The sequence below is a fragment of the Glandiceps talaboti genome, chromosome 5 (assembly GCF_964340395.1).
Source record: "Glandiceps talaboti chromosome 5, keGlaTala1.1, whole genome shotgun sequence".
In the NCBI taxonomy this organism is placed as follows: Eukaryota; Metazoa; Hemichordata; class Enteropneusta; family Spengelidae; genus Glandiceps; species Glandiceps talaboti.
This window is the reverse complement of record NC_135553.1, coordinates 13804935-13830714: the sequence shown is the minus strand read 5'-3', so window position 1 is coordinate 13830714 and position 25780 is coordinate 13804935. Positions and strand designations below refer to the sequence as shown.

The window sequence follows — 25780 nt, the reverse complement described above, 5'->3', positions numbered from 1 at the left end:
TGTCACTATTTCTGAAACATTCATTCAGTCATTCTTCCCATGTTAAAGTGGCACAAGCTGAGTTTACAAACTTTTTACTCAAGTAATGAAAATACTTACAAAAAACTTTGATTAAACTATGAGTACTAGATAATGTTGATGTATGCCTTCCATGACATTACAATTTGTGTTCTGACATTGTTTGAACTGTTAATTGCATAGTAGGGAGTTCCTGTACATTTTTGACACACATGATAAATTACGTCATCAGGTTCATGAGTTATATCTTAATACCAGGTTTGAGTTCAGTCAATTGTACATGATGGTTGAGTGTACACCAGTAAGTAGAATACAGTGGGTACCTTTCAATATGCAGAAAAAAAGCCTGTGCCCCTTTAAAGATAACTAATGCATGAAATATTTTTAGATTTGGACAAAACACGACAAAGATGAACGACAAATGTTCGTTACATTACACTTTAATACAAAGAAACACATTTATGAGTGTTTTTTTCAAATTAAAGACATTTGCTGCTTTAATAACAGCAGCAGCTAAAATTTACATTGCAACTAACACACGTTGAGAACACTTTCGCTTTTCGCAGTCTATTATTCCGTTACGAAATGACACTAACCCCTTTTCACATAGAACCCTCTCAAAAAGTGGGGTTCAGATTGGTTCAAAGTCAGTGAACATGCAATTAGTCTTAACTTATAATGCTTCCATGGGTAAAGGTCTCCTACAGCCTTCTTTCTCGAACTAATCATCTGGTTTGTGGCATATAAACAAATTTTCATTTAATTTGAATATCAGACAGTACTCGTATACATAATGGCGTAACTGAATACTAAACCTCCTTGTATCTTGCCCTAAATAAGCTCCTCCCCCTCAAAAATAAAATGTGTACATGTGCACTCAAATAATTTCCTTACTCGTATTGCATTCATGTCATCACAAATATGACCTACCAAAGGTACATAGCATTTCATAATTCAACAATATATATGTTCATTTAGTGTATAATGCGATAACATAATCGGGAAATCTGCAATACTTTGTATTATTTCATTTTTTTTGTGTGTGTAAGTTATGCAAATATTTAACTTTTTACAAGGTTGTGCCTCCATTTATTTTACTCCAAACTGCTGTCACTAACACCACCCATCAACAAAGGTCCATTTTTCCAACATACATAAACTATTTGTTGCACTTTTCCCCGCATACTAATTTTCATGAGTAAAATATCGTTTCTTCAAACACATAACAATCTCTCCTTCTTCTAAGTGGTTGATGCTTCAACTATTCTAATACACAGACACATTAGCTATACTACACACAAATTTCAGTATCAATCAATGTATACATGGAACTTTGTATTTGAACTACATGGCACAATTCCTACTGGACAGGATGTCTTTTGAACACAATTTCATACATCCACACTGTAAATGAAATTATTCAGTGCACAATGCGAGGCTCATGAATATTCTAAATATATAAACATGCGATAAGCAGATCATTTGCATAACACCACACTCACTTATAGTAGAAGTGAATACTAATATCCCCCTCATTGCACTCTTGATGAAATTATTTAGTGCACAAGGCCGAGCCAATGAATATGCTCAATAATCAAGATATGATTAATGATCATTTGCATATCAGAACACTCACGAATATAATTAGCATAAATACATACTTCTTTGCCTTACATTGTGCACTTTATAAATGAAATTGACAAGTACAATCTGAATAACAATAACATGGATACTAATAAGTCATTTCATAGTAAGTTCGACTGAAGAATTAATGTTATGAGTTAAATAAATTACACATGTACAATTTCTTATCGCTCTCTTTTCTTACAATCAAATAATTGACTATTCTCTTCGCTCTGTTTACACTTTCAAGTTTGTATCTATGAATTTATCACAGAAGAAAGGGTGTATCAAGAAATTCGTATTGATCACATACAAATGAATATAGTAGCATCTAAGCATTTGAAATCATGTTCCTTCAAGAACAGTGTCCCCAGTCATAACTGCGATAAAAAAAAGGTTCCTAACTGTCGTTTGCTATAATGTCACTGATATTTTTTTCATTTTGCTTGATTTCAAAGGCATGAAGGCCAAACTTTTGAGCATTCATGTCTAGATTTCTGCTGAGAGCAGTGTATTGAGTCCATTGCTCTTTTTGGAAAAATACAACCCATAACTCCAAAGTAAAGCATTTTCTTTATGTACCACAATCGTTTATAGCATCCATATCAAGTGTAGAAGTATACTATTTCATTTGCTGATTGACCACATTAGAAAGGCCACATGCTAGGCTTATAAATAAACTAAATGAGACGGTACACTTTTACACTTGATATGAATGCTATAAATGAGTGTAGCACAAAGAGAAAGTGTTTTACTTCAGTGTTACTTCTACTGAAAGTACATTGAAGCATTAGGACAACACATTGAAAAATTAGGAAGTAAAGTGTGTACACTGTAGGAAATACATCTTTTGGAGTCATGAAAGAGGTTTGTTTGAAAGGATTTCATCAGTGACAGAATTTTCAGAAAGTGGTTGTGACAGGTACTAGGTACACTTTACAAAGCATTTCACTAAAGATATGACTTCGATTTGAATTGTAAGATAAAGAATCATTTAACATGGTTGTCATGGTAACAACTTAAAACAGTATCAATCCCAAGTCTACAATGTGACAACTTAATACTCATGTGAAATTCTTCCAATCAGAAAATAAATTTGACACAAATGACAATAATCAGTTGTTCTGGACTGATTTAATCTCTACACTAGAAACTACACCTACAAAATGCACTGATTAAATTACAATCTGAGTGTAAATAAACACCATCTCTGTCCATTACAACACATCTCAACATTATCTTACATTAAACTTGGAGCTGAGTCTCAGCTACAATCACAACAATATTACCTCAAGTATTCTCTACATCTGGCAATCCATACTGTCCAATAAAATGGTATCTTTTAAATATGCAAATTTAGTCACAATATGCAGATTAGGTTAAAAGTATGAATATATTACATTAGTCAAGTTTGAACTGTCAACTAGGAAGAAAATTTTTTTTTGACCAATTTTTTTTAAGATAATATTCTCAACAATGGTTTCTGAGAGTATCAAGTAAAGAACAAGCCAGTTTGAAGTGCATACACTATTTATATATATAAAAAAATGTCAAAACATGTTTTGTAAATCATAATTTACATAGAATGATATGCACTAGGAAAGGAGACTGAACTTTGACCTTTGTGACCTGTATATCCTGACCTGTGGAGTTCACAGGGAAGAACGTTGAGAACGTCACTGAACTTACTGGTTGTATAAGCATGGGCATGGGGAGGCAACACACTGAGTACTAATGCTATAATCCTTACTACAACAGTCTCAAAGTCACCAAGATATGTAGGATCCAACTGTACTACAAAAATACAGTTAGTTTAGAAAGTTGATTTTCTACACCAATTGTCACAGTACCAAGTCTCTGAAATCACATTATGGAATACATCATACATTATATAGCTGATCAATGTAAGTGGGGTGTTCTGTCGGTAAATCTCAATAATATGAGTATTCTTTGATGACAATATTAATGTAAAATCGATTTTCATGTCACACAGCAATACCCAAATCAGGATGAATTTCAGGACTGTCTCCTTTTAAATGATGGATTCAAAAAAAGGCAAGAGATTTTGTAGAAATCAGCAAATTTAAATTTACTCAAAGTACGTCCCTTTCCCTATGACAGCGTGTCATACTGTTTCCATGGAAACATATATCTTTTCTTTCCCCGGAGAATTAAATCCTTTTCAGGGCACTACTTTGTATAATCAACAGAAGCTACTTTCAATTTGTGCTTTGTAAAATTTTGACGCTTTCTGCCAGTACTTTGATTGAGTGATAAATATCATGTCATGGAATGGGGTGTTAGTTAAATATTTCTGACATTAAAAATGTAACTTTTTTATTAAAAAAGGCCAAAATTTGTGAAGAAACCATGACATTTATTTATTTAACAAGATTCCATGTGTTTCCTGTTTAATTTTTACCAAACTTTTTTAAGCATGTTCACCTCCACTGCCAACAAAAAATGACATGACGTTGTTTTGTAGCAGTCAGTAGTAGAGTATCCTCCACAGTTATTGTTTTGATGTTACAGGAATTTTGTAAACACCAATGTGCCAGGTTGACATGTTCGAACACTGGCTTACATTTGCATTCTCAGACTTAACTATTCTGACACGGCGTCATAAAAAATTAATACTCATGACCAAAAATGGTATTTCACCATGTAAGGTCACATGTAGTCTAGAATTGTACATGTTCACCATTTGAAAAGAGGGGCTCTATGATTGACTTGTAGTAACTAGATTGTAAGCTTGTACCAATATTGAAATTGGTCTCCCTGACTTTCGGGCACTGAAGTTTGCTCTACGACATCCAAGTATGTGTACTTACATTCAGTAAAAGCGTTGTATTATTACAGGTGTTAGGTAAATCTATATTATTCCTCTGTTATAGGCATACTACTGTGTAGTTTACAAAGTGATCGCAAACCATGTATTTTGACTATGATATAAATTAATGAGAAATTTCTTAAACATCGCCCTATTGAAAATATCTGGTTTTCTTCGAATAGCGCCCTCTAGTGGTAATTTTCACCGAAATACACATTAGCAAAGTACACAGAGAATGACATAAACCGTTTGACATCACTTGAATGATTAAGAATAGAATACAGTTCCTACCAAGACTACAATAACATTTAAATTGATGAACTGAAAACTTTGACAGTCCAGATAAACTGTTTAACACAGACAACTATTGAGCTTCTGTTCATAGCATATACACCTGTGCCAAAGCGATCAGACACGCTGGAAAAAACAGAAATGCCCATAGTGTTATTTTTAATGTGACTTGCATGATTTTGTAAATCTAGATGATTCAAAAATGAAGAAATAATGTTGTAAATTATCTGTTGTGTGACAAAAATTACAAATTGCTGGAATCGCTTATGTATTGGGTAAAAGTTATAATAGCAAATTGACAATAGATTAGCAAATAGGTTTTATAAATATACATGCAGGTCCAGTGCCACGGCACTAGTCGAATGAAATAAGTTGAGCCTCTTGTTGTGGCGGCAGTTGCTGTGGGGGCCCTGACTGCATTGGTTGCTGATACATATTACCTTGTGGTGGTGGTGGTGGTTGGTTCATTCCATATGGTTGTTGTTGTTGTTGTTGTTGTTGTTGTGGTGGTGGTGGTGGCTGTTGTTGGTTTTGTTGAGGCGGTAGTGCATTGGCCATACTCTGCATACTGTACATGTTATTCTGTTGGTAATCCAAAGAACTGGGCTGATAGTCCAACGATGGTGCCTGACTCATGTGATAATCTAACGAAGGGGGTGCACTAAGGCTTGATGGCTGGCCGGGGTATTGAGCTTGTTGGGGAGGGGGATACTGCTGCTGCTGCCCTGGGGGGCCAGCGGTAAATGAAGAATTCTGTTGGGGAGGATATTGGTTGGGTTGGCTGTATTGGGGACCTTGGTTGACTCCATTCACTTGTGGGGCTTGAGTTGGAACCCCTTGTCCTGGAGGTGGGGGCTGCTGTTCCATTTTGTATGTGTGAACTGGAGAGTTGTGCATGGACCCTGGTGGACTGCCGAACGCCTATGATAACGAAAGAAACACAATATATTAGCTGTAATAAGATATTAAAATTGATGACCATCTGTGAAAAAACACACTGTTGCATATATACTACACACTAAAAGCAAAATATACTACACATTACAAACTATCCTAACATACACACTTTGTGATTTTATACTAACCTGTTGCAGAGTGGGACATATTTACGGTACCTTACTCAACTATGTTGAGGGTGGGACACATTTCTGTTGCCATACATACCTACTACAGGGTATGGATAGATTGTGATGTCATAACTCATCATACACATAATAGCCTGCGGTAGGAAGTGATTGTGATTCTACACTTAGCTTGTTTTGGAGTGTGGAACATTTGTGTTTCTATATATACTCATCAACTTTGGGGGTCTGGTCGATATGTGTTCCCCAATAGTAACCTGTTATGGGAGTGGGGGTAGATTTTTAACACCATACTAACCTGTTGTGGGGGTGGTGGTGGTGGTTGATTGTATTGTTGATTGGGTGGTGGAGGACCCTGTGGTGCATAATGCATGGTATATTGCATGGGTCTCATCTGTTGTTGCTGTTTCTGTTGTTCTAATCTCATCTGCATTTCACGTTCTTGTTCCTGTAGCCTTTGTAGTGCTAACTGACGTTGGTAGGCCAAATATTCCTACGGGATGAAAGAAAACAGAATGAGTTAACATTACAGAGTATATACATTCATTTCTTTCAGATATCGCTATTTGAAGATAAGAATTCACCTGGCTCTTATGAAATGAAGAACAGTGCCATGTTACAATTAATACTTTGTTAACTGTTGTAACGTTGGACTTAAAAGTATTAACTGATGATAGGGACGAATTTTACTGTTAGTTGAGTGAATAATACTTGGTGTGACATTAATAAGTTCATTAGCTAAGTTGAAACAATACATTGCGAAACTCTTTCATCCCTCTTGATATATACAACTGTCATACCTGTTTCTTTTGTCTCATAATCTCTAATTTCTGTGCTATTTGAATTTGCCTCTGTCTTTCAGCCTCTTCGGCCTCTCTCTGTAGTTTTTCACGATGATCTTCACGCAGAGCGTCAAGTGCTTCCCTGGCATCGCGTAGCTGAGCTAGTTTGTCTTGTAGGGACTCCATGTGATCTAACCATCAATAGTTGAATAAAAAAATACAATTAATACAGTTAAGGTAATGTAGGTCAGAGCATAAAATACCTGCATTCACATTTAGACATTCCCTTCATGAATATATATAATATAGTAATATAGTGAGTGACTAATATTCTCAAACTGATTACTGACAAGTTGCTGTCAATACAACAGAATGCGATGGTCCAATATATGTTTTACCAAATACTGTTTTGGAACTTTAATGAAAGGAAGGAGACTGTGACATTAGAATTAGAGCTCAGAGCTACAAGTAGTGCAATTAGTGATATTTCTCATTTGTTTGACCAAAATTGTACACGTGGTAGTTCCATCCCAGTCAGTGAATGGTTCAATCGAGCTGCATCCATCATGAATGCATTCATGGTCGTCGAAGGCCAGCTATACTACCAAGTGACAAGCTTTCACAGATACTGTTGTCAGGTACTTTCAAACTGTCACGACGTTATTCTAATCTACTGGATGTTTTCAGAATTACCAGAATGCTATCAATGATATTCTACGTGAAATAGACACAGGACTTACTTCTATGATCTTCGAGTTCATCTACAATCTTCATCAGTTGTGGGTTCATGGTGGTGATAGTCTGAAACAATCCTTGGACCGACGTATCATTGGCAATACTACGTCCTCTCTGTGAATCACTCTTCATACGATTGACAAAGACATCGATGTTTGTAGACAATAGTTGTAAGAACTGCTGGTTATCTTCACTGTCATTCTGATATTGCTAAGGATGGAATGAAATGATATCATTTGCTAAGATTACAAAACAACTTACAATACATGGAGGTGAACTTGACACTTCCTAAAATTATCTGCATGCATTTTTTCTGTGAACATGACACAGTGAAAATACTATGTTGTGCAAACAAATGTAAAACACCATTTACTTCTATTTGAATATGATGTACTTTTTTATAATTTAGCTTGGTCGTAATCTTAATGAACCATTTTTTTGAGGTAGGTAAAACAGGCTTACGTCTTGACACTACATTGTTATTCTGTTCGCTAGATGAGAAAAGTTGTTTTTACAAAGACTCAGATATTCTACCCATGCTTTTGGCCAGTGAACCCTCTAGGTCAAATTGACACCCTCCTGATACATCAATTTCTTATGATGCACCAAAATTTATTGTCCCCTATCCCTCACTATGTGATGGGTGACTCGCAAGAAAACTAAATTTTTCATCATTTCGACCCAAAACTAAAAAGTATTGTCTAAAATTAGAAGGCACACTGCTCCTGGCAACAATGATGATCTAACTCTACTAAACAACACACATTTTCCTCAGATACTCCAGTTTTCTCTTGTTTAACATCACAGCGTTACACAAGTGGTAACCAAATTTGAACTTCCTCATTTAATTTAGAGTAATAAAGTATTAGATAATTATTTTTGAAAACAAATGTAACTGGTAAGTAAGCTTATAGCAATTATTGGTACGCTGAAAAAACCCAATAATTTCAATAAATTAACTTACTTCAGGTATCTTTCCTGATGAGGAATACGTAGGTTGTGATTGTGAGGATGTAGACATTGGTGGTGCAGTAGCTGGGGTTATTTCAGCACTAGCAGGAGCTGAGGGAGTTGCCGAACTCTTCTGTTCATCATGCTTCTGTTCCCAGTAATTCCGATTCAAGTACCGAGCAAGCTGCGAGGTCAAAACAAAGAAGTTAATACAACAAGTCCAAGGGCAAATTTTGCAGCAGTATCAGTTTGGAATGTCTGCCGTTCTTGAAAAAAACTACACTTATATCCTCACATGAATGTCATTTGACAGAGAATTCTTTAGTAAGTCATCCATCTATGCAATTTAAAATACTGTATTCATTGATAACTTTTTCACTTGTTCACAGTGTTATTTTATTCATCTTTCATACACTGTCACTGGGTAACATTTCAGTACACAGCACTGTTCTCCCACCCAGTGAAACCTGTTGGGTTATTGGCCCAACAAAGTGTTCTCCAAGTGACTTTTATGAGTAATGCAGTATTTATTTTCTCGGTTTGATAACAGAATTATGTTTACTGAAGGGAAAGTTGAATCTTACCTCAGGTTCCATATCTGCTGTTTGTGGTGCAGTTGTCTGCCAAAAAAATATGAAAGAAATCAAATGTCAGCCAGTTGTTGCCAATTATGATAACCAAATGTATTGTATGTTACATCAACTTGTGTCATGGGATAACATTATTGAATATATCGATACAAGCTAAGTCATTGAAATTATTAATTAAATAATTCATTAATTCATTCATATCCTTGAATATTGCACATGTCCAGGGTAACAAGTCCACATTTCCTGTTCAGCTACCACTTGTCACATTCTGCTTTTTTCAATTTAAATTGCCTTGCTTATATCTTCTCTAGACTGTAACGTGTCTCTCTGAAACTGTAACTCATTCAATTATCATTATGTAGCCTAGAGAGTAGTCAAGTGGGCATTTTGCTCTCATTTGTCTCCTACCACACCTGGCATTTTGCTAATATTAATAGATGTTTACTATAATGAAGCTTGGGGGGGGCAGAGTAATAGCAAAATCTTCATCTGACTGGATTCAGATTCTAGGGTAATCATTATATTGTAAGAAGTCAGCTTTGTTCTTCTGCATATGTGCTTTATTACAAAATGAAGATAAATCAATAAACACTATTTTTGGGATAAGACTGACTTCAACCACCGTTAGTCTATGAACTCACCGAAGTTGAAGAATACAGTGATCCACCAGTAGATGCTGTTGTTGATGGAGATGACGACACACCTCTATGATCCTTACGAATACGCTGCAAAGATAATACACAAATATAAAGAGTTCAAATGGTGTAATTCTGTTTGAGAGTTTACAGACTTTGATACAAGACGTTATCTTTGAACTTTGAGGAAAGTGTAAAACATAACCAGTGTTTTTGTTAATGTTTAGGAACTCTGGTAACAGAGGACAACTCCCCAGTAAAATTAGTCAAATACCAGTATGGGTAAACCACTTAGGGGAACTCAGGTAGATTTTACCTACGTACCACTCTCAAAACAACACTGTAAGAAACCCTGGTAAAATGACTGGGGAACTCGGGTAGATTTTACCTGCTTACCACCCTTAACAAAAACACTGGTAAGGAACCTGGGTAAATTGACTGGGGAACCCTAGTAGATTTTACCTACTTACTACCCTCAACAACATCAGAATGTCAAATTTATCCAAAATAATACTTACTAAAGATTATTTTACAGATGTTTAAACATTTGATAAATACTTACATCTCTGTTTTCAGCTTCATCTAAAGACAGAGCCATAGCTAACTGTAAGTCTTCTTCTTCCTGTAACTCTATATCAGTTTTCTGTGCTGGCACCTTCAAATACAGATATATATAATATCATACACTCAGCTTATTTTGGTCAACTTTTTTTGCTTCTTTTTTGTTGTTTTTATCATGGGCGTGGGTGGAACAAAAGAGTGGACACTCAGAGCTAGCGATGGTAATAAATAATACTGAGTCTAACAGTTGTAAAATGGATGTGAACTTGTAAGAGTTGTAAAATGGATGTGAACTTGTAAGAGTTGTAAAATGGATGTGAACTTGTAACAGTTGTAAAATGGATGTGAACTTGTAAGAGTTGTAAAATGGATGTGAACTTGTAACAGTTGTAAAATGGATGTGAACTTGTAACAGTTGTAAAATGGTTGTGAGCCTCTAACAGTTGCAAAATGGATGTGAACTTTTAATAATTGTAAAATGGTTGTGAACTGTTAACAGTTATAAAATGCTTGTGAACTTTTAATAATTGTAAAATGGTTGTGAACTATTAACAGTTATAAAATGGTTGTGAACTGTTAACAGTTATAAATGGCTGTGAATTGTTATTAACTATAAAATGGCTGTGAATTGTTAACATGTAAAATGGTTGTAAACCTCTAACATTTCTAAAATGGTTGTGAACTCCTAAAAAGTTGTAAAATGGTCGTGAATTTCTCGTAGTTATAAAATGGTTGTGAGCTTTTAATAGTTGTAAAATGGTTGTGAACTGTTAATAGTTGTAAAATGGTTGTGAACTGTTGATAGTTGTAAAATGGTTGTTAATCCGAGAATGACACTAATAATTTCAACATTATTTACCTTGACAAACATTGAATAGTAGCAGTAGACTCGCGATAGAAAAGTAAAATGTGTAAATGTAGATATTACATTAATTGTGTACATACATTTGTCCTTACCTGCGACTGTTGCGAAAGTGGACTTGCTAGATACTCAGCCGGTAGATCACTATCACTGGCAGTACTCTTGCCACCTGATCTATAGCAAGTAAAAATTGTATATGTATAAGAATTATGTAGTGCTGACACTGTAATATAATGAGACATGGTAGCAAGAAATGGACTAGTTATCTACATATACAAACATGAAAAGTTGCATACAGTCAGACACAAGGTTGTTTTGCTCGTAGTGTTTCTGTTTGTATCAAATCTTGCTAAACATACTTTAACAGTAACACACGCATGAAAATTAGAGTCTGTATACATTTGTACATACTCACATAAGCACATTAACTGTCAAACTGCATGATGTGAATAGGGAACTTGCAATCCAGACTGAGCATGCTCAGATGCAAAGTACTATGGGATTATCTGTGGTTATCGTAATGCCTAATCTGGAGCTACTGATAAAGTTAACCTCCAACAATGGTCAGGGCAACTATGAATTGATTATTTGTGGTTACAAACAATGTATCAACATTGTTTACAATAATAATTGATTAGTATTTATTATCACATTTCCCATGATGCAACGTTCAACATGGCGGGTTTACAAGTCCCATATTGGTTAGTATTACACATAGGATGTACTTCTTGCAAATTTGTACAAAATTACTGACTATTAAGTCAGGACGTCTTGTTTTTAGCTGATTACACGTCAACCCTATTTTTCACTAAGATAGCCTTTGAAAGCTTTGAATCCATGTACATGCATCTATCTCAAGTAACAATCTAACAACTTTACCTTGGACAAGAGCACTAACATAATTGTATTTATTACATATCTACATGTATACAATGTATATACATATGGCAACCTTGTCATTGTTTCAGAGAGGAACATTCCATGTGCAATAAACAAGAAAAAGTAGTACCTTGTCTCTAGTGCTATTTCTAATAAGATGGCGCTCTAAGGGACGATCGCACAATGTCACACAAGCTAAACATACAAAAACTTTGTTCATTTAGGACAACCACCCTCCCCGTAAATGAACATTCACAAGGGTGACATCAATGCAATTTTATATTATATGATTTAAACCATGATGAAAATTGTGCATCTGTACATCAGTGTACTATGTTAACTTGTTAACTTACTTGCTTAATTTGTCATAGCAGGCTTCACAGACACGTACTTCCTTCTCAATACCAAATTTAGGTATAGTTGTTGATTTAGATGAACATTTACTACAGAAAACTTGACCACAGTGTCGGCAATGATGCTAGGGATGGAAAATAAAATTTCACAAACAGTTAATATTGATAGAAAATTGACAGAAAAATTGCATTTACATTTCAAGGGAAATGACATTTAAAATTCAAGGCTATTTTGCTGATTAACACATATTCAACATTATCATCATGATTAACTTTGAAATTCTTGTTGCTTCTTTTACTGGAGCCGTATGATTTTGTTATTTGAAAGTGTCAATAACCCACACTTTTTAAAGAAAATCTCAGACAACTACATGTACATCACTGTAATTACGTTGACTATCATAGACACAGCAAAGCTGTATTAGTATACTATTACATGTAAATGATGTGATAACGGTTGACCTATGCTAAACGCAAAATGGTACATTGAGCCACACTTCAGATTACATCATGCATATATCAGAACACATGTAGAACAATGTCCACTCAATGTAGATGATAATAATTAGATTTATGCAAGGATGTTTAACCATATTCCTATCACTATCCTAACCTAAGTCTAACTCCCTAGCTTGAATACAAATGTGTATCTATTCTACATTCTACCCCGACTCCCTAGCTTGAATACAAATGTGTATCTATTCCACAGCTGGTCCACTCTTCTATTACATTCTTGCTTGTATCGATAGTTGTAATTGTATAAATGAAAGTTAAAATCTTACCTTTCTTTGAACCATTCCAAATTCTACTCTACATCTATGGCACACATCACCATCAACCCACTCTGGAGCCTATCAAACACAATACAGTAAACTTATCATAAAACAAATGTGCATATTGGGAAGAAATAGGAACATGCTAATAATATTGAAAGTAAGCTAAACAGTTCAGTAACTTGTAATTTTTTGTTTTGCGTGCTCCTATTTACAACCCTTGTCTATGGTTGGTGTTGTCAAACTGCATATAAAACCAGGAATTGCACAACGTGGTCATTCTAATTTCTACATCACATTTACCATCTATCATATTGTCTGGCACTCTATTTAGAGAAAGTATCACCAAAATTTTCAGTAGCAAAATGACTTTGTGAAGAGCTTAATTGTCTGATAAAGTAAGGAAATGAAAATTGGTCAGTTTGATTACTATTCCCCACCCACTACAATATCATATTAAACCATCTTTGCTTTTAATCTGTCATTTCTTCTGGTCATAGCATTATATTTGTACCTACTTTCCTTGAGTTGACATTGATAAGTTTGATGTTTGTAAGGACATGATATAATCCAACAGGAAAGGGGAAAACCTACCTTTTCAGAAACAAACATAGCATCACTGTCCTTCACTGGTGGGAAGGTATACCCTGTGTATACAATGAAGGGAATGACAGTAAATCCAAAGTTTTACATTACAGAATTCAAGGATTCAAATGCTCACGATTTTGGAATCAAAAGAGCTAGTATATAAATGGTATAGACAAAACACTACATCAATGCATCATTTAGGTACATGTAGCAATGACAACCAATTGGCTTTCCTGTTGCGCAAATACATAGACATTCATTTCATAAGGAAATTCGAAGTTAGTCTGTCACTGCCTGAATCTGTGACTCTTCTACCCATGAAAGTAGACAGAAAGATCAGCCCTTGAGGACAGTCTTCTAACCTCTTTCCACAAAGGGGAGAGATAATACAAATGTATAAATAAGGACATTCCACAATGTACTTCACAGTTTACATTTGTTGGTTAAAATTGTACACAGTGTAGCAGAGTTACAGATTCAGCCACTTCAGTTGACATGCTAAGACAAAGTTAAAAGGGTAAATCATAATTTAATCAAATTTGTATCCATGACAACAGTCAGCTGTTCTATTGCCTTTTCTGATGGAAAAAATCAAAGAATATTTCCTACCTTCCATTTTCATTAGATGGTATGTATCTTGCACTATCTTCAAATTTGGTTCATTACGGAAAGCATTAGTCCATGTTTGAATCAATTCCAATATTTTATTTTTCACTTGATCACTACCAGTCTGTCGAAAAAAAGGAGAGCTTAATTTACTTTTCTCTTATAGACAGTGGTTTCAGTGTTACCGGTAGTATGGGTCTTCTTTGCTTTTAACATTGTTGTCATGAAGTAGTTACTGTTTGTTAGTTTATAAAACAGTAACTATTATGAATCTGTAGAATGTACCTTGGGGACAAATTTCTCAGAAAATCACAGTTCTTTTGATATACATTTGCAATAAAAGAAATTTGGGTTTCAATATCCTGTTTTCAAGGAGATCAACCATCTTTTATTTTTCCCATAGAGTTACCGTACAGTAGTCAAGGGTGACCATATTGGACTCTAAAATGGCTTACAACACAGTTTGACATCTATTTATAAAATCTGTAGAGTGCGTATTTTTTTAAAACTAAACTGGGAAGGGGTTGGAGTTTTCTTGAACAAAGTACAGTGTGGCAAAAGTTTAAACAGATTATTTCCGAGGTACATGCTTCATCAAGTCAGTAATGTTTACATTTGTACACATCTCAAGTGGGTGTTGTATAAATGTTTTGAACTCTGACATACATGGACTATATCTACCAGACAACAGTCAATTATCAACATACATGTATAAACTACTGTTAAGATGACATTTGTATGTCCCTCTGAAGGGGCTTAGCTATCAGGATTGACAACACTCTTTACCTTGACAAACAGCAGTCTCAAGTCTGATTGACAATTCTCTGGACTTAAAAATATCAAACCCTTACTATGTTTGGAAGTCTCAGATTTTACACCCACCCCCACCACCCTTCATTGCACAAGGATTTACAGTGATCCGGATGTCACCTTTCTACAGACAAAATACAAAACACAACAAAGGCATGAGTTTGTCAATGATAACATCAACATTCATTGTAAATGACTTACTTTAATTAATTCTCTAAATTCATCCATGAATGCTTTCGTAGCAACTTCTTCATAAATTTGAGTGCCACAGTTCTTGACTACAGACTCCAATACCTGTGTACAAAGCAAAGATACAACAGATTAATATGATTAATATTTAAGTTTCCATTCCAGCATCATTTCAAAATTTACAAATACATCTGAGAAGGGTGCACTCTAAAAGGGTTGCACAGAGTAAGAAAATTAGTAACAACACACTTTGCTATTGTTGGACAATCTTGGCAGTGTCATCTCACCCCAAACATGCTTTCAGTATTAAATGTGGATTCAACATTTTAGTTTAAATATAGTGTTGGCCAGAAAATGGGCTGCAAATTCTTAATGGATTTGAAATCTACCTACTGTGTCAGATGAAGTCACTCGTGACCCCAAATTGATGTTCTATACAAATGTATAAATACTGGTATATGGATATAATTAATATGCATGGACTTGGTGTATACATGTACAAAATCAGCATACATTTGTATCACAATGGGAAACATTTTCTGATTGATTCAACCATGATGCACCACAATGTCGCTCGCAAACCACAACCGTTTTACGGCACCGTTCTTAACGAGGTGGTCCCTACTGGCCATACAACATTGCAGTATCTAAGGGTTGACATGCTGCTATTTGAAATACTAACAGTTACAAATGCAGTCACATCCCTGTACACCACAGATTCTGATATACTTGTCAAGTATTCTTTCTTACAAATCTCATAGGGTCTGAATCCTTAAGGCTGTTATACATGGCAAGTTACACTGTTAGACAATATACCGTACATCATATGTAGATCATGTACATGTTTATGTGTATGTTACAGTTCACAGCAACAATGCATACATGTACATTCTTAACTCATGGGATATAATTTTTGTTCAATCTTGAACTGTTATGTTGCATGCATTTTCTGTACTTTGTCTATGACAAAAATTTCAACAGCAAGTAATATATTCCTAACATTACACCAAAATACAAGAACTGATAGTGCGCATACACACTAACAGTTTTGTATTTGAATCTTCCTTGTGTCATCCAACACTGATGTTGATTTGTGTTCACAGTGAGATAAAGTGTATCACTTTATATGCCTGCACACTATCGGTGTCTGTATTTTGTTTTGTGTAATTGGTAACAAAAAAGGAGCAGGATGCAAAAAACATTGAAAATCTATAGTTATTCCAGTTTGGTAGTAAAACAGCTGATCATACTGTCATACACTCAAGATTTCACAGGAAGGTTCAAAATTATATTGCAGTTCAAATATCAAAGTATAATGGCAGATATTTTGTATGGACCATTTGTTTAGATATGATATAAATATGAACAGCTGTTATTCACGGATGAATGCCTACCATTTTTGCTGCATATCATACATTACAAGCTGATCTGTTAGGCAGGGCTCAAAATTAACAGTAGTCACATGCCCACAGACTAACAATTCTTTGGGGTTACCATAATTTGCAGCTGGTAACCGACTTAGGCTACCACTGATTACGTGGTGAGGATGGAAGATTTGTGGACATGAAAGTATTTTAAGAACACATACATGGTGTATTTCCAATAGAGGAATTCTGTTTTCAGTTCAGGAATATGGGACTACAGGTCACAATCCTTGGGCTACCAATTTCAGAAATTGGTAGCCCACTAGGACTACCAAAGAAACAAGTTAATTTCAACCCCTGTTAGGATGGCTCTTCCATATCACTACACTCAAGACTACCCCAACCAAATGTACATGTATATAGGAAATCATGTTCATTTTAATGTTACACCTCACATCTACTCTTTTCTAGTATTACCTGGATTCTAACACCATATGTAGCATAATATTTTAACTTGCAAATTTTTATGTACATACAAATACCTCATTCCCCCCCCCCCCACCCATCCTAGTTGAGAGGGGATTACTTTAGTCAGATGCCACTTCTATGCATTTACACATGACTGATTTTGTACAATTACACATACAAGAATGTCATTCATTCCTACATGTATGACCTACGACCTTTAAAAGGAAGTTAAGAAATAATGAAAAGAATAGACAATTTGAAAGTAGATTACCTGTAAAGAATATAAACAGACATGGGGGTTCCTATCATGCATTTTCTTCTTGATAATGCCAACAGCATACTTGGCGCTGCAATAGAAAGAGAAAGTACAAATAAGGAATCGCGTTCAACAGTGAGTTGCGGGATTTACCTCATGTTCTGATTGATGATCAACACAGACTTAACAGTTGATATTCCAGGTGAATATTCAGAAGTCAATACTGGCTTATACTTATCATGGTTGAGGCTTTGCATGACATGATAGAGCAGATTTGCTTTGTTAACATTGTAAACAGTTGATTTTCGGGTTCCAAATCCAAGATGTATTGCGTGAGTCACTATAACGTATGCTCTTGCCTTTACAATGTACATTTGTTCTGTCTTTATTACATTTTAGATAACATTTTCATTATGAAATGATAGAAAGACATGTTGATCTCTTTAATTGTGAGAGATTTTCAAGAACAAACATGTAATGCCATCAATGACAGATAGATTTTACTCTAAACCCAGGGTATAATCAGGTGACAACTGTTCCACCTGCATGGCATGTACAAACTCCCCTGTAAATACATGGCATTGTACATGTATTGAAATATTTTTTTTTATTGTGATGCAAATGCATTTTATCATTAAAAAAAATTCATTATCCAGTCAGACTCTTTCCATTTAACGTTTCCTGAACTTAAAAATATACTACATTTATACATGCAGACAAGATTCAGTTGTCAATGCGTAAAAATGGCAATACACAACAGTAACTATGTACATGTACCTTCATGTGCAACATCTACAGTGTTGTTCCATGACTCAGTATTGCATGTATTCTGTTTGAAATGTTAATGAACGATCCTCTAAAATGGTATGAGATTGCTCTACGCATACTGTGCCATGCACTCTGGCCTCTTCCAATTATACATGTAATACACACTTATGTACAGGTACTTTTAGCTGACTGAACAGACGCACATGTAAACTATGACTATGTACATAAGTTTATTGAAATAAAAACATGATCGATGCCACACTGAAATTACAATGTATAGTATAACTGTGTATACACTTACGTGACATCGCCTTGTCGAATACAATCACATATTTGTAGTGTAGCATCCCAGTCTGGTTCTAGCAATAACTGACTGGTTGCCTTATCTGCAATGGAAATTTCACAACACAAATGAATATACAGTACACATCTATACGTTGCAATGCATTTCAGACATTTGCCATTTCTATTAATATTGTCAAGAGATAATACATGTAAAGACTACACACCACCTCATGGTTTTGTATTTATTTGATTAAAAAGTGATCTACATTGTAAGGGTTCCTTTATCTAAAATTTCATATGGAAATGTCTCCGGACACTGATCCTAACCAGGTCACATCAAGTTGTCAGTAGTATGTGTGCAAACTTGTAAAGCAGGTTACGCCATACATGTAGACAATAGAAGGGTTACATCATAGATAAACATACACAATGCAGTATATTTTTTGTTGTGTTTAGAAGGGCTTGGTTGGGGTTTGAAATTACATGATAGAGCAGTACACTGGTAATGAATACACTGTACATGTTCTGATGTAATTTACCGAGTTTGAGTTAGTCTAGAGATATAGTTAGGGAAAAAGGTACGAATTTAGAACACTCAACTGACTGTACAATAGATGCACATTTGCATTCATGTAAGGGAGTTGGGTTTAGGGGTTAATTAAGAGTGATAGGGTTAGACTGTCACTCCCTAGTATAAAACCACAGTTGTATCTCCTTCGATGGATGGCCACTGTACTACATCTGTCACAGAAGTACAAATGTACAGGGTTACTACTGTTGTTTACATTCTATGGCCAGTACTCTCCATTTGCTCTCACTCACTCCTACCCAGAAGGTAGTAGGGTGTATTCAACCATACCATCTACAATGCAGTATGCAGGTTATACAATTTGTTTATCTCTACAAGGGAATTGTAAAAAAAATAACACAAGGCAACAATATCTACCTCAAAGAAATGAAAGCACAAACATTTGAACATACATATATACAGTATGTATATACACAAAACTGAATTTTATAAAGAAAGTTTCACAATTAACAGTGTCCTTCAAAATAAACATGTTACCTTCATGTTAGATAAAAGTACAAATACGACCTTCATTATAGAGCAATGACCTTGGCTTGTAATAATCATTGTCTTTTGTTGATTTCTCTGAATGATATCCCGGATGTATACATATACATTATACAAGTGACTCCTGTGGTGACAGTGGGTGAATCATCCACATAAGTTTTGGTTAAAAAACAAAAACAAACACACAACCAAAAATCATGGTCATTTAAAAAAGAAGAAATACTTTCAAAATATCCATTCTTTTCATTATTGTACTTGAGGAATGTCACATACTGTATACATTGAATTTGAACCTGTTGTTGTTTACATAGATCTTGAAACAATGTTAATTAGTCACCTTACGTTCACGACTATATCATTGTAACTGTTTCTGTGTATGAATACAATTTGGGAAAGGTTTATATTTTAGTTGATACCCCAAGGACCTAAGCGAATTCCATTCGAGTAATACGATAACTAAACAATATGTATGTAAAACTACGAATTTGTCAAAACGACGAGTTACGTTGCTATTCGCAGTGCATAATCTAGACTACTCAACTAGTAGAATGTTGGTATCGTCACGCGCCCTTGATTCTACTGAGCGATACCATATCTTTCGCAAATTTTGTTGCTAAATTTGGTCATGATCGTTCAATTCTGTGAACAAGAAACGTTCTTTCATTAAGGTCGCTTCCTAGATAGATAATTTTGTTTAATAAAGTACGAATATATGAACACTTTCGAGACACAATGAACGTATCATCCAGACAAATTAATGACTTTAGGATTCAGATTCAAGAAAATTACAATCAGCATATTACACGCTTGCATGGCTTTACGGTTCATCTATGTATTAAATTGATACCAAGACAAGCAATACTGACATACTTAGCAGTACTTACCGACAAGCTTGTCGAACGAACCTTTCGAAGAACCAAACATTTCGAAAAAAAATATCTACTGATTACGACTGCTCTTCCGTTTCCTCCCAGTGTAAATCCAAGATGGCGTTGAGAAGACCCTCTAGCTTTATGAAGAATTTAAAACAAATAATCTTACGATTACAGTTTCTGTGATATTTCCCCGTGCGTTAAATAATAATCAGTGAAAAATACCAATACATGTATTTTTTTCCATATCATGCATTCAAATGATATTGACTTTCGTAATACTTTGTGACTCTATAAACTAGGTTTTCGTTAGCTGTGGGGTCTTTAAAGGTTACGATGACGTCACATCACTAAATTTATAACTAACAAGGCGCAGTATGAACTTTGAGGGCGCTAACAGTGAATGACGTTTAATCACGAGGCGTGATCGATGTCAGTGTCATTGCTATATATACAAAAAAAAATGTTCCGTGACAACATACTCATTTGTATTTCTTGCTATTTGTTCATAGAATGTACGCAACTTTTTCATTTTCTTTGCCATTTATTTTCACATAATTATTCCTTTGCATTTACTTTAGGCATATTTTCTGTTCTGTTTACTACATATCTATACATGATTAATTGTTCATGTGGTAGGTACTAGGTTACACCAACAACAGCGAGCTTTGGGTGAAGAGAACATAACTGAGAAACCAATTCTTACCTTTTGTTGAAGTATCATTTTGTGGTGTTTCAAAAACCCGTCTGCAAGTCGACTGATAGAAAAAAAATATCAGCAAAGATATGCATGTGTCTGTTGTAAAATATAATGGTTTGAATCGAGGCATGAAAAATAGACAACAAAAAATTCAGCTGTAGCTGCAATATTATTTTTGCGATAAGACAGACAACAACTGAATGTATAATGAACTGAAAATGATTTGAAACGCAATACGATCATACATTTCACATACTAAACTAGAGGTTGATTGTACTCATACGTAATACAATAATGCACACTCAAAAATTAATCTGATTGGATTTATTTATTTATCATTGTTATCAGTATAACTACACAAATACGTTTACCTGTAGGTAATTCAATAATGTTCAAAGGAGTACAATATTGTGATTAGATCATTATATCTAACAAAACAGTTTTAAAAAACGCAGCTTTAAGAACAACGTTTCAAATCAGTCGCCAGTACATCATGCTAAATATTCAACCATTACTTTGTTCGTAACTAGGCCCTTCATTCTATGTACAGATTTACGTGGTTTGCTATGGGTCAATTAACCGGCCGTCACAGACATTGAATCAAGTTGGCAGCGAGCTGTCTACATCGAGGATCCGTGAAGCGGACTCACAGATCAATGATGTAGACGGGTTGATATTGACGGCACATACAACATTCATGTTGAAGCCCCAGTAGTTGTATTCAGAATTTTTCATAGTGTTTGTTCTTATTTAAATCTCATTACAGTACAGGACAAATGCATCGAACTGAACATCGTACCGTCAACAGCTAGCAGACGGATAATTATGCTAATTACCTTTTGGAAGATTGAATCCTTTTGAGTAAAGGTTTAATTTTTTATGTATATTTCAACCCGAAAATTTTTCATAGACAGTGGAGGGGTCTTAACGAACATATACATTCGAGTCGAAATGTTACAGCTTCTGATGCTTCTAACATAATCTTGTTCTATGATCATGAATAAAGATTCGTTCATGATCACCAAATACTAATTGTTCGTCGAAAAAAAATGTGTAGAGCAAATATTAAAGACAATTGTCATGTTCAGTGAACCAGCCATGTTATCAAACACCACAGGCTACCATTCATCGTAGAGATTCGAAAACTCCATACACCCCAGCTTGTGACCCATGAGTTTTACAGGCTGCTGACTGGTGATATATATATATATATATATATATATATATATATATATATATATATATATATATATATATATATATATATATATATATATATATATATATATATATATATATATATATATATATATAACTCGGTGAGTATCAATCTGCTAAGACAGTGCTCTATACCGCAGTGGCAGAGCGTAATAGTTTTGGTAGTACTGGAACTCTTTCTTGGGTGTAACTCGGAGTTTCACGCATATTGCGATATGATCGCAATATGCGTGAAACTCCGAGTTACACCCAAGAAAGAGTTCCAGTACTACCAAAACTATATATATATATATATATATATATATATATATATATCCATGGTATAATATGTTAATTTAACAAAACTCTCTATTAAAATCACTTTCTTCTTCGAATCCAAAGTGAAATCAGAGAAAGCATGTACTATAGTTCGTAAAGTATGATTTAAAAATAAATCGTATTCTGAATCTTTTTATTATACACACTCTCTCTCTCTTCTAAATTCTTCTCTTGGATCTATACTGTCGTGTGATTATGAAGCTGGTTTTCTTTGTAAATAAATGTAATACGCAATGAAACTACAGTGCTATCAATGTGCGATAAATACTTATGTACTTAGGCAGAAAAATCACTCATTTTGTTTCAGGCTTTGTAGATCACATTGTTCTTGGGGAGATATTATCAGGACAGTTTCTAACATGTCTTCATTGGTCGCTACGATTTCATCATAGACCGTTCGCACTGGAATGTTAGTGTATTGACTTGTTAAGAAATCGTTCGTTGTATCTGCGTCGACGGTGTTCCATGTTTCTAGTTGCATTTTCTTTTTGTGTTTTTTACCTGCACGATGTTGACTAGCATGTGAAGGGCTGGTCAGTGCTACACTACAGACACGACAATAATCGTAATGGGGTTCTATTCGTTTTATCACTCCTGGTTTCTTCTCCATTTCGTCATAGGCTACCGGTGACGACGTCACCCCAGTCGTGTCCGCCGCAGACGGAGTCACGTGTTCGTCACGTGATTTGTTGTGCCATTCAACTTTCTTCTTTTCGGCCAACTCTTCGTATTGTTTTCGGAAATCTTCAAGGATTTTATTGAACTGTTTGACAGTTATCGAGTTTTTGCCCTCTGTTTCGTTACTCTCCGCACATTCTGGTAAAACCGTTGCATCTTCAACAGATTGCGAATCAATTTGGTGTTTCACTTTGTCCGTCTGTACATCACCTGTATCACGATAATCCTGAACACCGCCATGTTGTTCATTTGTTAAGTGTGAACTTGCTTCTCTTTGACTATTATCTGCGGTTTTCATCTCTTGGTCTAGAAATTGCACTCTGGTTTCACTTTTGTCATCTTTCTGTTTATCGATATCAAGATCATCAAAATCGTCATTTTGTCCAAGACTTTCCACAGCTGATGCAAAACTATCTGAATCGCTGTTGTCTCCGCTTTTTGAAACATCAATATCTTCTTTCTCAGAATACTCAATCGATTCCATGGCAACTCTGTCTACATCTGAATCTTCAAAATTGGTGGTATGTTGCACTTCAAGTTGGTTCGGATGAACTAGGCCAGAACCCGTCAAAGCAATAGACAGCATCTCTGTGTTCACAACTGAGTCACCCAGTCCAAGAATTGCAGGTTTTCTTGGTAAGCCTACATTTGCAGTTTCGTTTTGACGTTCTTTCTTTCTGTGTTTCTCGCTAGCGTAATGTTGGCTAGCATTTAAGGGCCCGGAGAAGACTTTGGAGTATAACTCACAGAATCTAGTTGAATCAGTGTTGTTGTTGGTTCGTTTTGCTGGTGGTCCAGGGACAGACAGTCGTGAATCTGGTGACAATGATCGCCTACCATTGGACTCGATTTCATACAGGTTGTTCGGACTCGGTGCATGCGCACCTTTGTCTGCACCGATTTCATCAATTTCTCGGTCGCTTCCTTTCTGTTTTACTGCTTGATCAATTTGTACTTCTCGTGGATAATCCCGACGACTTTCCTTTCTCAGTAATTTGGCTTTCTCTTCATTTTCCAGGTGTTTTGGACTAATATTATGAACAAGAAACTGATCTACTGTATCTAGAAACACACAACAGATCGGGCAAAATTTTTTGGTCTTTGTTGGAGTTTGCGCCTCGATCCTAGCTTGTTCTTTTTTCTTGTGTCTCTCACTAGCAAAATGATCGGCGGCACTGCACGGACCTGAAAACTGTACTAAACACAGCTCGCATTTCCTGGTAAATTGATTTGATGTTGATGATTCGCTTACAGGTTCCATTCTTTGTTCACAGTACGGTAAACTTGAAGATGATATCAACGGCGACGACGTAACTAGGGGCGACGCGGACACATCGTCTCTCTTCATCGGTTCATGTGAAACGCCTCCAGTAATGCTCAAGACACGTATTTTTTTCTTATGTTGCTTCCCATTCATGTGATCCCGATGGTTGCCTTCGCTGCTGGAAGATACACGGCAAATATCACAGTAGAAGTGACACATACTCATATTGCTGCTCGTACCGTGCAGTGATTGAACGATTAAGTTTTCGGCAACATACGATGACACGCACAAAGAGACACGTACGACTATGTTGTTGTCGTCACAGCAGACTGTAAGCTCACAGTGTGTTCCCAATACAATAACACACACTTTAGTATTTGATAACGATATAACAGTCGACCACACGACTTCAATAACAGTGTCAAACAGCAGAAGTGCGCTGCTGGGTTTATCTGTTGGGATCGGGAGTGAATGAAACGTCCTTCCTTCTCGAGTTCTTTCAGTGTTTGGTCAATTCAAAAATCTCCCAGCGTCAGCAAAAAACATCGTCTAGATCTAAATATATTCGTAATATATATGTAGTAAACAATGTTTCGTTGAAATGGCGTGTGATATCCTTACCGAGAATCGACTCGTCAGTCTACCGTCGTACGATGTTCGCAACTCTAGATCTAGTGATGTCATTAAAAGTTGGGAAATCCCCCTCTGGAACATTCCATTTTAAAATGGGGAACCAGAGCAGCTCGTTGGTAGCTTACATGCATTCTTGCGCACTGTCCTCTTGTTTTAAAACAAATTATGACACGAGCCCCAAAAGTTAGCCACGTAGGATTATACGGTATGTTACCGCTCACGGTGTTTAGTGCAGCTGGATGAGTTTAATGTGTAAACCCGGAAGTGTCACAACTATAAAACAACAAACTACTAAGGCGAAACTAGTCACCGCTGGGACTCCACCATGAGACGTATTCATTGGTAGAGGTTTCAGAGGTATCGATAGAACAGAGGAACGCTTGGGGAACCTTCCGTAATTACAAGGGAAAGAGGCCGGGGAAGTCAGGCCCCGGCCCGTCAGATCTGTTGTGTAAAATATGACCCTCCCCGATTCGTGCTAAAAAGAAAAGTGACCCTACCTCGATTTCCTTTCTCCAAGACATGATATTCTCCCTGTTTGAATATTTTAAAAGCATTGGATTAAAATTCTGTCAGGCATGGAAAAGGACACTAATTCAAGATTCAATGGTAAGGAGTTTATCCCACCGCTGCCACCATATTTATAATTTTCTGCATTAATCAATACCTGTGCTTGAATCTAGTTGACTGAGTTGATTTGGGTCAAGATATTGATGTGACCGG

The 25780-nt window shown here is 35.7% G+C and overlaps 1 protein-coding gene across 2 annotated transcripts; it reads right to left on the bottom strand.

Annotated features, from left to right (window-relative positions):
- Positions 1–106: 106 nt before the first annotated feature.
- On the bottom strand, positions 107–20360 carry LOC144435793 (hepatocyte growth factor-regulated tyrosine kinase substrate-like). Of its 2 annotated transcripts, none has more exons than XM_078124416.1 (17): positions 20259–20360; positions 18316–18400; positions 17262–17337; positions 15171–15263; positions 14163–14283; positions 13560–13612; positions 12975–13043; positions 12193–12317; positions 11044–11134; positions 10100–10192; positions 9544–9627; positions 8897–8932; positions 8326–8496; positions 7367–7571; positions 6645–6817; positions 6143–6337; positions 107–5683 (listed from the first exon to the last, which is right to left on the bottom strand). In XM_078124416.1, exons 1-17 carry the CDS (start codon positions 20296–20298, stop codon positions 5117–5119), a joined length of 2277 nt encoding a protein of 758 aa, XP_077980542.1. In that variant the 5' UTR covers positions 20299–20360; the 3' UTR covers positions 107–5116. The 2 variants fall into 2 exon arrangements, with proteins under 2 accessions (XP_077980542.1, XP_077980543.1); XM_078124417.1 differs by having other exon boundaries at positions 11056–11134.
- Between the last annotated feature and the right edge of the window lie 5420 nt (positions 20361–25780).

Coding starts and splice junctions, on each gene's coding strand:
- LOC144435793 (XM_078124416.1), bottom strand. CDS start 20,298: ATGTTTGGTTCTTCGAAAGGTTCGTTCGACAAGCTTGTCG. Junction 13,044..13,559: donor CTATGTTTGTTTCTGAAAAG/GTAGGTTTTCCC, acceptor TGTGTTTGATAG/GCTCCAGAGTGGGTTGATGG. Junction 6,818..7,366: donor TGAACTCGAAGATCATAGAA/GTAAGTCCTGTG, acceptor ATTGATGGTTAG/ATCACATGGAGTCCCTACAA.